This window comes from Pollicipes pollicipes, unplaced genomic scaffold (assembly GCF_011947565.3).
Source record: "Pollicipes pollicipes isolate AB1234 unplaced genomic scaffold, Ppol_2.1 Scaffold_7231;HRSCAF=8579_pilon_pilon_pilon, whole genome shotgun sequence".
Taxonomy (NCBI): Eukaryota; Metazoa; Arthropoda; class Thecostraca; order Pollicipedomorpha; family Pollicipedidae; genus Pollicipes; species Pollicipes pollicipes.
Genome location: NW_023597034.1, coordinates 28,746,503 through 28,761,357, shown reverse-complemented (window position 1 = coordinate 28,761,357; position 14,855 = coordinate 28,746,503). Strand labels below are relative to the sequence as shown.

Genomic DNA, 14,855 nt, shown 5'->3' with positions numbered 1-14,855 from the left:
GGGTCAGCAGCAGGTCCTGCTCCAGGTCCACCCGATGGAACGGTGCACCCGGTCAGCAGCAGCCCGCACTCAGAGTCAGCAGCCCCACACTCGGGATCAACAGCAGGTCCTGGACATGAAGCCAAAACCAGACTCAAGGTCTGAAACCAGCTTATGTCGCCAGCGAGATCAGGGAGTACCCACCCTGACCGACGTCTGCATGTAGAGCTCTCAGTGGACCAGACTGTTATAAGTTTTTGCAGCACACGTAACGACAGATGTGTTTTTGAGGTAAGCATTCTGTCGGGTAGCACTCATGTCGAATATGTACAAGTGTTTGCGGAAGAAGTAATGTGGCGTGTAAGTTGAAGCCGTGGCTGTTTTTGCAGTAGAAGTAATGTCGCATTCAACTAATGTCATAGCACTGCTAGTCGGCGGGAGCTTCTGCCGCAGCGCTAATGCTATAACATTAGATTCCGGGAGGGAATGATTGCATGATTTCGGGAAGCTTCCGCATCAGGGAGGAAGACGTGACCGCCGCCAGTTCAGCACGTGGAAGAACGCTTCCCAGCTAGTCCAGACAACGCCAGACGTGCGCTCAGCTCACGTGGACGAGGGCAGGCCTGCCGGCCGGGCTCGATGCGGTGCGTGCCGTCGGTGCCGGTGCAGGAGAAGCGCAGCTCGCAGGGCAGCAGATTGACCACGGTGACGGGCGGCAGCAGGCTGACCGTGTGGCCCGGCTGGATCCCGGGCATGGCGCGGCCTGTCAACCGGCCACGCCGACTGGTCAGCGTCGGCAGGCAGGGGCTCACACACACACACAAAGAGCCCACGGCCTTCACGTGCCGCGCCCACCGGTCAGCGTCGGCAGGCAGGGCTCACTCACCCACACCGCCCACGGCCTTCACGTGCCACGCCCACCGGTCAGCGTCGGCAGGCGGGGCTCAGCCACCCACACCGCCCACGGGCTTCACGTGCCACGCCGACCGGTCAGCGTCGGCAGGCAGGGCTCACCCCCACACACGGCCCACGGCCTTCACGTGCTGCGCCCACCGGTCAGCGTCGGTAGGCAGGGCTCACCACCCACACGGCCCACGGCCTTCACGTGCTGCGCCCACCGGTCAGCGTCGGCAGGCAGGGCTCACCCACCCACGGCCTTCACGTGCCACGCCGACCGGTCAGCGTCGGCGGGCAGGGCTCACACACACACACAGAGCCCACGGCCTTCACGTGCCGCGCCCACCGGTCAGCGTCGGCAGGCAGGGCTCACCTACACACCGCCCACGGCCTTCACGTGCCGCGCCCACCGGTCAGCGTCGGCAGGCAGGGCTCACCCACACACACGGCCCACGGCTTTCACGTGCCACGCCCACCGGTCAGCGTCGGCAGGCAGGGCTCACCTACACACACCTCCCTCGGCCTTCACGTGCCAGCGGCGCCAGAACCGAGGCCTCACAGCTGTTCTAAATCAAGCAGGTGGTGATAACGTTCCATCGTTTACGGGTCAAGGTGAAAGTTGGAAAGCATGAAATCAGGCTATACTTTAGACCATCGAGTACTTTGTACACAATGGATAACCACATAACTGCAGACCATTGGTATAAACTACCGCCACCGCAGTTTTTTTTCGCCTGTGGTGGTTCGTTTGATTACTGTTTCATTTCACTCGATACCAGCTACCTCCGCCATCCACCAACCTAACCATGAAAACTGACTAGCTAAGCAAACAAACTACGTCTGAGTGAAGAAATCTGCGCCTGCACAGCTTGGACATAGTAATGCCGGACGTTCACACCATGTCGTGCCGACACGACTGTGACGTGTCAGGGCACGGTCCCTGCTGACCGCCATACACTGCAGCCCTGCCGGCAGCGGCCGCCGGTGGGAGGGCCGCGGTCTCACCCGGAACGGGCTGTCTGGGGCAGGGCACCGCCTCCTCCGACGGGTAGTTGTCCGGGTCGACGCTGACGCAGAACCTGCACGGTGCGCAGCCGTCAGTAACGGCTCGCGAGTCAGTCACCTGGGCGGCGCGCCGCAGCGGAAGCACAGGATTCGCCGGGATCAGCAGAAGGGAGGACTAACGTAAAAGCAGAGGCACAAATCAAATCGCTGAAGGGCCAGGGCCAGATGCTGACAGAACGTCATTAACTACGCTTGAGATAAAAGGAGCAAAGTGTAGTGCAAGAAAGAAAGAAAAATATGGACATGACCTTTCCAATGACGATGAAATTAAAGTAATCAAACTGAGAAGGCCAATTAGAACTAAAATCGGGAGAGTGATTCCCATCTACATAGTGAACTGTCGACAAAAAATAAGAGGAGCCGGTTCAGGATGTCACAGGCAGAGTTCACTGCCCTGACAAAAAACATAAGCGCCCATGCCTCGCGGGCCGACACGGCGCCGAACAAACACTGAGCCGAGCGAGCGGTGACCTGTAGACGTGCGAGGCCAGCTGCCAGCTGCGGCAGCGGCGGCGTCCCGCCTCGTCCGGCCGCCACCAGCGCCACGGCTCGGCGCACAGCGACCAGCCGTCGGGCCGAGCCACGGGTCGGGCCGTCTGGGCGGCGTGCACCAGCGCCAGCGGCACGGGTCGGCGCGCGCCCGCCGCCACCTGCAGCGCCGGCTCTGCAACAGACGGCGCTGGCCTCGTCACAGGCGGCGGCGCGCTCGGCCGCCGGGCGCCGGCGGCGCGGCCCACCTGTAGTCGCGCTGGCCGGCCAGACTGCAGGCGGTGGCGGCGTGGCCTGGCCGGCGCAGGTCGTCCGGCCGCAGTGGCCGGCCGGCGGGGCCGAACAGGAGCCGGCCCGGCGGCGGCAGCGGCCGCCACCACAGCAGCGAGCGCAGGCACGACAGCGGCACCGGCAGCCGGCCGCCCGCCTCCAGGCGCCGGCTCCTCGCGGCAGCTTGTAACAACGGCAGCTCACAGCACCCGCTCGCCAGACAGCACGCGTCGGCCGGTGTCGGCTCGACGGTAACGGCGGTGCAAAGGAGCGGCAGCGTCTCAACGCTCAGCCGTATGGCCTTTGTGAAGCGACTCAAACTCACAAGACGAGCGCACAAACAGCTGTCCAGGACAGAGAAGACGGCTAAAGCAGCAGCCTACGCAGCCCAGCGCTGCACCGTTCCCCGCCGCCCCGCCCGCCGGTGCCCCCCCCCCCCCCCCCGAGGACATGTCTCTGCCCGCGCGCGCCGAGCCTACCTCCGAGCCGCTGGGACGAGCTCTCCATCTTGACCTCGACCGGGTCGGGCAGCCGGTTGCTGATCAGCAGCGCCGAGCGAACGGTGACCAGCTTGCGGGCGGCGCCGAGCAGCGTGACGGCGAACACCACGCGCGCCGGCGCCTGCTCCACCTGCGCCGCCGGCCAACGTCAGTGGCGGCACGCGCCGCTGGCAGCGATGTGGTGCACACACCACGGGAATACCAAGGAGTGCATCTAACGCAATGTTAAATATATGTGTAGACGCAACGACGTGAAGAGCTCCAAAGCGCTGCCTAAACTCCGACAGCCTACAGGTGCAGCCACCTCACATGAGAGATTATGTTCTCGGCGGAACGAAACGGCGAAACATTAGCTCTACATTAACAGCACACATAACGCCATCGCTCGTTTTGCTAAAGCACTGCTGGCGGACGGCGTGCCGACGTCTGGTGAGGCTCGGAATAAAGCCGGGTGGTGCGGGAGCGGCCCTTCTGACCCCGGTGGGATGGCGGCCCGGCACGGGACTGGTGAGTCGGAAGTACACGCCGACGCGGTCGACGGAGACGGGCGCCGTGGGCTGCCAGCCCTCGACCCACACCAGCAGCTGGTGCTGGCGGGTGGTGTGCGTGTCCTGATGACGCAGCTTCCCTGCGGCAGGCGGGGAAGCTGCGTCAGAAGCTGCGGAAGCTTCCCTACGCGCAACTAGCCGACGCTCGGGGGAAGCCGCCTACAACAACGATATCAACTATGGTAACGAGCCCCTGTGCCCCCCCCCCCCCCCCCCACACACACACATTCTAGCACACACACCGGAATAACGTCTTTCATTTGCCATTTGGTCCCGTCATTTACTTCTATATTTAGTTGACCAATCCACAGCACTAAACCAAACAATGCTCGGCAGAATTAAAACAAAGCCTGCTTCAGTATCCTCACTAACCAAGCACGCCCAACAAGCATCGATTTAGCCGATAAGAATGGTCCGCAGTGGTAGCCAGAACTCTGATGCACGTAAAACGCGCAGGAGGGGGCGGGCGACCCACCTCTGCCGCCGAAGGTGAAGGGTAGAGTCTGGTCCACCTCGACGTCGGTCCAGCCGCCCTGGCCGCCGCCGGCCGGTGTGGCCGCGTCGGCGCCGCTGTCGCCAGGCACACCGGGCATCAGAGCATGACTGGGTGGCGGGGCGGGACGGCAGGACCGCTCGGGTGATCCACACAGCGCCGACGACACGAGCCACGCGGCACCACACACCAGTCGCGCGCCGCTCTTGTCGTCACCCGCGCCGCCTGTGAGCCACCAGTCTGAGGCCACATGTGAGCTTGCTCACCACTGATAGACCCTGCACCACCCGGCTTGAGTGTGGCGCCCGGAAGGTGCCGGATTGGCAGGTGCCACTGTGCTTCAACAAACTTACCTTTAATGGCCGATGACGATCGCCTGCGGCGATGACGGCACAGACTCTGGCACTAACCGAGCGGACTGTGCAGCGGGCCCAGCCATCCGGTGACCCCAACAGCTCAGCGACCCATCCCACTCACCCGCTGAAGGAGGTCAGCACGGTGCGGAACCGGAGCCGCGAGCCCGTGTCGTTCTTCAGGCTGAACGGCACGAAGGGGCTACGCCGCCGGCTGGCCACGCGCGGTCCTCCCACCCTGAGGACGGCCGACGCCCCGGTCAGAGCCGGATGGCCCGCACGGCCGTCCGGCGCCAGCTCCCTGCCAGGCCCAGACAGGGACAGAGCTCGGCCGGCGCTGGCGGCCGGCGCCAGCTCCCTGCCAGGCCCACACAGGGGCAGAGCTCGGCCCGCACGGGCGGCGCGGCCGACAGGGTCAGCACAACGGAAGCACACCGTGCGCAATGCGCACTGCACAACCTCGAGAATACAGGTGGCTTGCTGAACGGTTTAATTTGTATCAGGTCATTGCCATGCTGATGCGCACGAACAAACTGGAGGAAAAAACTTAGTGAATCCATTTAAAGCTATTGCAGTCAACACATGCTTTCTTCGCTTAAAAGAATAGCTCTGTGTAGTTGAGTTTCGAGATCCTTAACCATCAATATATCCCCAGCTTCCTAGACATATTCCAACAACCAAAACCAGCATACCCCTCTTCAGGCAGGTACCATCTCAGGCAGGCCGCAATGCTGGTCACGACCTAGCCACGACAACAGACACTGACACAAGGCGTCACAGACGGCGCACCGCCACCGCCGACCGGCCCACGCTCGGCGCCCGCGCCGCCGGCAGCGCTGACTGACCTGTGCCGGTTGTAGTAGTCCTCGGTCCAGTTGGCGCGCACCATCGAGTACAGCTCGAGCAGGGTGGAGGTGAGGTTGAGGTTGGCCTGCTGCCGGGAGCGGACCACGGCGGTGCGCCGGCCGCCGGGCGCGCCGCTCTGCACCAGCGCGCTGTGCCGCCAGTCCAGCTCACACCTGGCGCCGGCCGCATCACAGCGTCACCGCTCACCGCTACACCCGCCGCCGCCGCCCACAGGCGCCGCCTCTGCACACAGGCGGCCGCCGGGGCGACGCACAGCGCGCGGACGTGTCAACGGCTCGCGGCCGCCGATACGCCACACCAGCACCACGGCTGGGCGCTCGTAAGAGCTGACGGACATATGGCTGCTTGGCAAGCTTCACCGCCAATCACATGAGGCTAAGACGTGCTTGGCGCGATGCCTGGCTGGCGTCAGCAGGCGTCTCAGCACGAACGTGTCCACATGCAACACACGTCACATTGATAGGCATTAATGGGCCTGATTACAGCACAGATGTCTCACTTGAAGGGCTCCAGGAATGGCTCCCATCCGGAGAGAGCTCGGTTGTAGTAATCTCCCGACAGCTCGCACGCCGCCTCGCCAGAGCCATCTCTCGAGTGCGACACGGACAAGTGGTTCATGCACAGCTCCGCCAGAGGCACGTCGGCGTCCCCGCAGTCGTCGATGATGCAGATTGAGAAGGACGATGTGTGAAGCTGAAAACGCGAAAACACAGACGTGGGTCAATGCGTCCGGGTGCTCTGAAATACAGGGAAAGGCACAGGGAAAGGGATTTTCCCCGATATGGTGGGCGCGACAAAGGCGTTGACTATAAAATCGGCACAACGGCTAGTGGACCCCTGAGCTGCACATCATCCGCTACGTGTCATGTGGCACGCGCCCCGGCCACTCCTGCAACCCTGCACGGCGCGTCGGAAGGGACTGCAGTGGCGCCACCTTCCGGCGGCGAGCCGACCTCGGCTCTCGGCAGAACACCCCACCGCCGTCCACGGCACGGCGCCGCGACCGCAGAGCACAGCCCCGGGCTGGGCCGAGCCCTCCGGCTGTCGGGGCGGGATCAGCCGACAGGGTCGGGCCCGGCCGGCTGTCGGGGCGGGATCAGCCGGCAGGGGGCGGTGAGAACGAACCTTGACGCCGCGCAGGTCGAACAGCGGCTGACTGGGCGCCGGCGGGTCCGTCCCAGGCGCTTCGGTGCTAGGAGACGCGTGCTGGAGAACGGCCGGCACGACAGTCATGGGTCACACGATCGCCGAAGTCCGTGTACATACAGACGTGCTATGCACGTGGGTGCATGGAGAGCATCATACGAGCGTCTGACGTGTCTGACGTCTGACTGGTAAATGCCCAGTTCACCTGACAGTCACCTGACAGTCCGATGAAACCCACCATAGTTTTGAACAACAAACCACTGTCATATTACCAATGCTATCAAACAACATGAGGTATCGCCAAACTTAAGGACAAAATACGCACAAACATCAAACTCTGCGAGGCACGCGCAAAATAGTAATTATATATATATATATATATATATATATATATATATATATATATATATATATATATAATCAACTGATGATTCGGTTACGCGAGCGTGACCCTAATGAGCCGCGCGGCGGCCTAGTATCGGCTGAATGAGCCGGAAGGTGTAACGCGGTCTCACCTGGGTGAGCCAGATGGCGGCCTCGTCCAGCCGCCCCTGGCTGGCGACCAGCGCCCGGCCGCAGTCGGCCTCCGAGAAGCCCAGCTGGCGCAGCTGCAGCAGCGGTGCTGCCGAGTGGCGGCGGCCGTCAGCAGGCGCCCACCGACGGCCGCACACAGACACGGCCGACAGACTGACGAGCGCGCACAGACACGGCCGACGGCCGCACACAGACACGGCCGACGGCCGCACAGACACGGCCGACAGACCCACGGCCGCACACAGACGCGGCCGACAGACTCACGGCCGCACGCAGACACGGCCGACGACCGCACAGACACGGCCGATAGACCGACGGGCGCAAACAGACACGGCCGACAGGCCGACGGCAACCGTGGCCGGCTACAGTCGGCAGAGATCGCCAGTCAACATCAGTGGCTGTCAGCGCCCGTAAAGCACCATGTGTTGGCTGTCGGCTATCAGCGCCACTTGTAAGGGAACACATCCTTCTTGTTGGGAAGGCTATTCCTCATGTAAGGGAGCGCACTATGCGTGTTGGGGAGCGCACCGCACGTGTTGGGCAGCGTATCAAACGTGTCGGCGAGCTTACCACGCGTGTTGGGGAGCGTACCACACGTGATGGAGGGCGCATCACTGGTGTTGGGGAGTATACCACAGGTGTTGGGGTGCATACCGCACTTGTTGGGGAGCGTACCACGCGTGTTGGGGAGCGCCCCACGCGTGTTGGGGAGCGTGCCACACGTCTTGAGACGCATACCCTGCATGTTGACTGGCTGCGGCGAGCGGTGGCCTTCGAGACCGGCCGTCTGCCGCGGCAGACTCTCCAGGATGGCGGCGAACATCTTCATGTCGTGATAGCTGACCCGCACGTTCAGCTGCTGTACCAGCACCTGGCGAGCCGCACACTGACGTCAGCACGACACAGGGAGCACGGCCCAGTCAGCAGCGGTGCGAAGGTCTGCCACAGGCAGCTGCGTGACCAGCTGTAGGACCGGCCAGGCCGCCAGCTCCCACGCCTGGTTAGCAGACGTACCTCGGAGCGCTGAAGTTAACTGAGCTCTCTAGTGGACTCAAGAGACAGGAGCTCAAGAGCACCGGTACCCAAACAGTCCTCGTGTGTGGGCGCGCATCCTCTCCACACAGAGCCGCTCTCGCGCGCGCCCAGCCCTGCCCGGCTACCCCCGCCAGCCTGGGCGCGGCCCCGCCGCGGCCCGGAGCGGCGCGCGCCCCACCTCCATGTGGCAGTGCAGCTCGGTGTCCGTGGCGTCCAGGATGCCCCTGGCGGCGTCGGCCGGCAGCTTTCCCGACACCTCGACGTTCACGGTGGCCGGGTCGACGATGGAGAGCGCCGTCTCCTGCTCGGCGCCGCCCAGCAGGCAGCTGAAGAGCTCGCAGTTCTGCAGCTCGCAGCTCAGCGGCTTCTCGCGGCTCTGCGGCCGGTACTGCACGCACGCCGTCGCCTGCCCGCCGGGGGGCGCGCGCGTCATGACGCCGTCACCGCCGACGGCACCTCGGGCCCGGCTGGCGGCCGGCCGGGCACGCAGCCACGCGACCAACCATCGTCATGACGCCATCACGGCCAACGGCACCTCGGGCCCGGCTGGCGGCAGGCCGGGCACGCAGCTACGCGACCAACCATCTGGGCGTCATACTCTGAAACCCTTGCACATTATACCAGCACAGACGACGGCCCGATTGGCATGGGAGGCCATGTTGTGCAGACCCATGCTCGTCACGAGCCCGCCGACGCCGAGCGCCAGTGCAGCTCACACCCGAACACGCCGGAGGCGGTGCACACCAGCCTCCCCCGGCGGCCACCGGCAGGGATCCGAGGGGCGGCAGCCGGCCGCGAGCGGTCAGCGGCCGGGCCGCCGGCTCGCTTGCCTTGAGAATGACGGCCGCTGAGTCGGAGAGTGTGGGGTTCTCGACCAGCACCAGCTCGCAGTCGGAGACGTTGAGCTTGAGCTCGAGGCTCTGCTGCGGCTGACCGAGCACGGCCGCTCGCCGCGTCACCACACCTGCCGGTCACGGCGGCTCCAGCTGACGGGCCGACGCCACTCTCGCACCGCCGCCGGCCGACCGGCCGGCGCCCGCTCAGTCGCCACTACAATGAGTCATTTGCTCCAGAAGGACAAACACAGGCGTAAGTCAAAGACATGCTTTAAGCAGCGTGAAATCATGTTGATATGAATGAGGTGAAGCCATATGTTACGAAGCCGGCTGTACAAGAATCACGCAAGTTGGAAGACCCGTTGCTGTGAGCTGATAACGCCCTCCTGGCATCACAGCGCCGGTGGGCATCCCTCGTACCTGCGCTCACTGCCATGCCGGCGTTCGGGGCCGGGGCGGTGGGGGCGGCCTGCGCCGGGCCGAAGCCGCCCTCCGGACTGGCGCTGATGAACTCGTTTACCTCACGCCACCTGGCCGGGGCACAGGGCGGCCGTCAGTGGCACAGGGCGGCCGTCAGCGGCAAAGGACAACCATCAGCGGTACAGGGCGGCCGTCAGCGACAAAGGACGACCATCAGCGGTACAGGATGGCCGTCAGTGGCACAGGGCGACAGTCAATGGCACAGGGCTGCAGTCAGTGGCACAGGGCGGCCGTCAGCGGCACAGGGCAGTAGTCAATGGCACAGGGCGGCAGTCAGTGGCACAGGGCGGCCAGCAGCTTCACACGCTATCGGAGCAGGGTTCATCAGAGCAGACTGTACCTGCCCCTCCTCCCACCCCTCCGCCGTCCGCTCGCCCGTCAGCAAGCGACAACCAAAGTATGGCCCAACCTTCTCGCGGGTGGCAGCACGGAATGGCCCGGCCCAGCGCGGCCGCCGCCGGACAGGACAGTGCGGACGGCGCGCCGGCCACTCACCAGTCCAGCACACCCATCAGTCGCATGCTGTTGAGCAGCACGGTGAACTGGGCGTGCTCGGCCGAGGCGCGGTAGTGCAGCTCCGCCTGCAGGCTACGCTCCGTCTTGACAAACAGCGGCTGCAGGATCAGGCTGAACACGTTGGAGCGCTTGTTGGCCGGGAAGTCTGCGGATGAAGTCGGGCGTCGTCTAGGCTCCGTCCCATACGCGCATCATCACGGACATCGCAACGAAACAGTCACGATGTCCCAGGTACGGCGCTGGTCAACTCACGCCATGGCGCCGATTCAGAAAGTAGGCACGTCCATCACGATGGCCATTACCTCGCCGACGGCGATATCCGATGACGATTTGCGGGCGCATTTCTGGTGCGTCACACAACGTTAACAATCAACGCCATATCACAAGCCCCTGTACCAAGCGTCACTTCAGGCCGGCCTGGTGCGCACGCAGCGTCCGACCGCCGCTTGCCCGTCGAGCGGCGGGAGAGCGCACCTGTGAACCTGGCGTCGTACAGTCGAATCTCGCGCGACATCAGGTCCACGTCCTTGGAAGCGTCCGAAAAGCTCTCGTAGAGCAGCTGGGAGCGGATGAAGTCGACCCGGGCCAGAGGGGCGTCGCCTGACACCAGCTCCAGAGAGACGTTCTCCAGGTCCAGTCGCACCGACATGGTGAGCCAAACCGAGTCGGGTGCTGTCACCTGCCGACCACCAGGCGTGCGCCACGGTTACAGCCGGGATCTTGTCTGTCGCACTCTTAACGATATGCTCCATCTTACTACACAGCTGGGGTATCTAACGCTGGACAACAAAAACTAAAAGTGACGTTTATTTTCATCGTCTCAAGGCTTATTCCGTTAGCTCTGTGTGCTGAGAAGCCGCCGCCCGACCGGCGACTGCGCTGGTACTGAGCTGAGACTAAACTGGGACTGAGCTGAGCTGAGACTGAGACTGAGATGATACTGAGCTGGACTCGGAGTAAGCTGAGCTCAGCTGGGAATGAGACTAGGCTGAGCCAGGACTGAAACTGAGCTGAGCTGAAATGAGCTGAGACTGAGCTGGGAATTAGCTGGGAATGGGCTGAGCTGGCATTGAGCTAAGGCTGAGCTGGAACTGAGCTGATCTAAGCTAGGACTGAGCTGACTGAGCTGGGACTGGCATGAGCCGAGCTGGGACCGAGTTGGGAGTGGGCTGAGCTGAGCTGAGACTAAGCTGGGCTGAGACTAAGCTGAGCTGAGACTGAGCTGGGAATTAGCTGGGACTGAGTTGAGTTGGCATTGAGCAAGAGCTGAGCTGGAACTGAGCTGAACTAAGCTGGGACTGTGCTGATCTGAGCTGGGACTGAGCTGAGCTGAGCTGGGACTGTGCTGAGCTGAGCTGGAACTGAGCTGAACTAAGCTGGGACTGCGCTGAGCCGAGCTGGGACTGAGCTGAGCTGAGGCTTAGCCGAGATGAGCTGAGCTGAACTGAGCTGTGGTGGGACTGAGATGAGCTGGGACTGAACCGAGCTGAGCAACGATTGGGCTGAGCTGGGCTGGGATTGAGCTGGGAGTGAGCTGAACCGAGCTGGGACATCACCTGGACGTGATGCGGTTGAATGAGCGTGGCCGGCTCGAGCTCCACCGGCTCGCCCAGGTTGTGGTCGAGCAAGCCGCGGATCAGACGGTACTGGGGCAGGTCCACCGACAGGCTCAGCGTCGAAAGGCTGCCGCGCACGCTCATGTCCGGCACTGCAACACACGCTGCACTGAGGGCACTGCAGCACGCACGCACTGCAACACAGTCGCACCGCAGCAACTAAGAAATTGGCTGAACCGAGCGACTGCAACACAGCCTGCAATAGGATCATTGCAACAAATACTCCTCATGGACCACCCTCACATGATACTTGGGGCACTGTATCACTAGGCTGCAGGTCATATAGGCCAAACCGTGGGCACTGCCATGTGGGCCATATTGGCATCAATACAACAGAAGACCCACTACGCGTGAACGGGCACTGGACTGCCCAGTCTGGAAGACAGTGCTCCCATATTGCTCTGGCTGAGAAACAGACAAAACGCATGCATCGAGTCTCGTGATCACACCCACGGCTCTCAACACCCGGAGCCTGCTCTCATCGCCACAGCCGGCGCCCGCTCTCACCGTCACAGAAGGCGTCCGTTCTCACCACCACAGCCGGCGTCCGTTCTCACCGCCATAGCCGGCGCCCGCTCTCACCGTCACAGCCGGCGTCCGTTCTCACCGCCACAGCCGGCGCTTGCTCTCACCGTCACAGCCGGCGCCCGTTCTTATCGTCACAGCCGGCGTCCGTTCTCACCGTCACAGCCGGCGTCCGCTATCACCGTCACAGCCGGCGTCCACTATCACCGTCACATCCGGCGCCCGCTCTTACCGTCACATCAGGCGCCTGCTCTCATCGTCACAGCCGGCGCCTGCTCTCATTGTCACAGCCGGCGCCTGCTCTCACCGTCACAGCCGGCGTCCGTTCTCACCACCACAGCCGGCGCCTGCTCTCACCGTCACAGCCGGCGCCCGCTCTTACCGTCACAGCCGGCGTTCGTTCTCACCGTCACAGCCAGCGCCCGCTCTCACCGTCACAGCCGGCGTCCGTTTTCACCGTCACAGCCGGCGCCTGCTCTCACCGTCACAGCCGGGGCCCGCTCTTACCGTCACAGCCGGCGTCCGTTCTCACCGTCACAGCCAGCGCCCGCTCTCACCGTCACAGCCGGCGTCCGTTTTCACCGTCACAGCCGGCGCCTGCCCTCACCGTCACAGCCGGCGCCCGTTCTCACCGTCACAGCTGGCGCCCGCTCTTACCGTCACATCCGGCGCCCGCTCTCATCGTCACACCCGGCGCCTGCCCTCACCGTCACAGCCGGCGCCCGTTCTCACCGTCACACCCAGCGCCCGCTCTCACCGTCGTGGTTGAGGGCGGCGTCCAGGTTGCGCTCCACCAGCAGACTGAGGCCGGCCTTCTGTTTCAGCAGGCGGCCGCCGGACGCCGGCCGCACCAGGTACGAGCCTAGCTGGAGGTCGGTCGGCGCGCGCTGCTCGGCCGCCGCCGACAGCGCGTCCAGCCGGCCGGCCGAGTACACGTCCATGTCGGAGAGCGTCACCTGGCGGCCGTGGCGGGGCTGAGAGAGGCGGCCGTCGGGCGGCGCGGCGCAGACAGCACTGCCGCTAGGTGCGGCGCACCGGCGCACCAACTGTGCACCGGCCGCTGACACCGACTGTGAATGGGTCTTGAATCCACCGTCCGCTTGGCATGCCACGAGATGACTGACAGTTGAACCCAACCCGCCGCGTATCAGGTGCAGTCACGAGATGAGTGTGATAGCTCGGCTCTCTCGCTCAGCGCCTGACTCGCTGCTGCGCCACCTGGCGGCGCGGCGGGATCATCCGCCCCAGCCAGAGGCAACGCCGTGGGCCGCGGTCGACTCACCTCCATGACGTCCAGCAGGCAGGGCACGGCGTCCGGAGAGGCCGGCCGCTCCCGGCCTCCCTTCAGCACCGGCGAGATGCGGCCGCGCGGCGCCGCCCTGAAATCACCGCAGCCGACAGTGTGGGAGCCCGTCCGCTTCAGATCAGGTCTGAGTAAACCAGAGACGTGGCGCTGGGTGTACCGGCTGGTCGGAGACCGATCAGACGCTGTTTGAGAGGCGACACGCAGACGCGCCTGACAGTAATCGCATCGCCCAACCGGCACAACTGAAACAGTAACAGGTCACAGCCAGGTCACAGCACATCGCACGACATCTACTCCGTGGCACGCATCAGAGCATCATAACTCTAGCAGAGAGCGCCAGACAGACAGACAGATAGACGGACGGGCGGCGATCACGCCCGGACCAGCGGACCGGCCGGCCAAACGGCGGCGCGCTCGCCAGCCGCTCCCGACAGTTCGCACCTGCGCGAGAACGGGATGTCGCGCGCCGCGCTGTCCGGCGGCTCGGCGCCCGAGAAGACGAAGGCGTTTGTGACGCGCAGCCGGCCCAGGTCGGCCACCAGCAGGTGGGGCGAGCGAGCCGAGAGCGGCAGCAGCAGCACCGGCGCGCCGGCCTGCACGTCCAGCGACACCCGGCTGCCGCGCGAGCTCAGTTCCACCTGCCGGCCGGCGGCCCGAGCTCAAAGGAGCTGACAGGGATGCCACGTGGCGGCGCGGTCCGCCGGGCCACAGCAGGACGGCCCTCAGCAGCTGAGCTGCCGTCAGCCCACAGCTGCTGTCGGCCCAGCTGGCCCAGTCAGCTGGGCACAGGAGAGGCCAGCTGGGCTCTGCCCGGGGCAGCGGGAGAGGCCAACCCAGGCTCTCTAGCAGACCATCGCAGTTAGCACACGGTATACCTGAGAGGGGGACAGGTCAGCTGGGCTCTGCCAGGGGTGGCGGGAGGGGCCAACCCAGGCTCTCTAGCAGACCACCGCAGTTAGGACACGGTGTACCTGACGAAGGGGGGCAGGTCAGCTGGGCTCCAGAGGACGGTACACAGCAGCGTCAGCTGGGCTCCAGAGGACAGTACACAGCAGCGCCAACCGGGCTCCAGAGGACGGTACACAGCAGCGTCAGCTGGGCTCCAGAGGACGGTACACAGCAGCGTCAGCTGGGCTCCAGAGCACGGTACACAGCAGCGTCAGCTGGGCTCCAGAGCACGGTACACAGCAGCGTCAGCTGAGCTCCAGAGGACGGTACACAGCAGCGTCAGCTGGGCTCCAGAGGACCGTACACAGCAGCGTCAACTGGGCTCCAGAGGACGGTACACAGCAGCGTCAGCTGGGCTCCAGAGGACGGTACACAGCAGCGTCAGCTGGGCTCCAGAGGACGGTACACAGCAGCGCAACCGGGCTCCAGAGGACGGTACACAGCAGCGTCAG

The 14,855-nt window shown here is 64.1% G+C and overlaps 1 protein-coding gene across 1 annotated transcript in view; it reads right to left on the bottom strand.

Moving 5' to 3' along the window:
* Positions 1-14,855, bottom strand: part of Vps13D (vacuolar protein sorting 13D) — a gene marked incomplete at its 5' end in the record, with an annotated part of 46,724 nt that overhangs the window by 19,209 nt on the left and 12,660 nt on the right. The window contains 23 exon segments of the mRNA XM_037233699.1: positions 603-742; positions 1,882-1,955; positions 2,413-2,450; positions 2,496-2,605; positions 3,180-3,321; positions 3,530-3,828; positions 4,224-4,318; positions 4,719-4,832; positions 5,440-5,613; positions 5,961-6,154; positions 6,587-6,667; positions 7,123-7,229; positions 7,880-8,012; positions 8,355-8,582; positions 9,007-9,140; positions 9,433-9,542; positions 9,988-10,153; positions 10,483-10,687; positions 11,565-11,716; positions 12,907-13,036; positions 13,076-13,105; positions 13,432-13,528; positions 13,897-14,093. Of these exon segments, the coding sequence (XP_037089594.1) occupies positions 603-742; positions 1,882-1,955; positions 2,413-2,450; positions 2,496-2,605; positions 3,180-3,321; positions 3,530-3,828; positions 4,224-4,318; positions 4,719-4,832; positions 5,440-5,613; positions 5,961-6,154; positions 6,587-6,667; positions 7,123-7,229; positions 7,880-8,012; positions 8,355-8,582; positions 9,007-9,140; positions 9,433-9,542; positions 9,988-10,153; positions 10,483-10,687; positions 11,565-11,716; positions 12,907-13,036; positions 13,076-13,105; positions 13,432-13,528; positions 13,897-14,093 (3,150 nt within the window).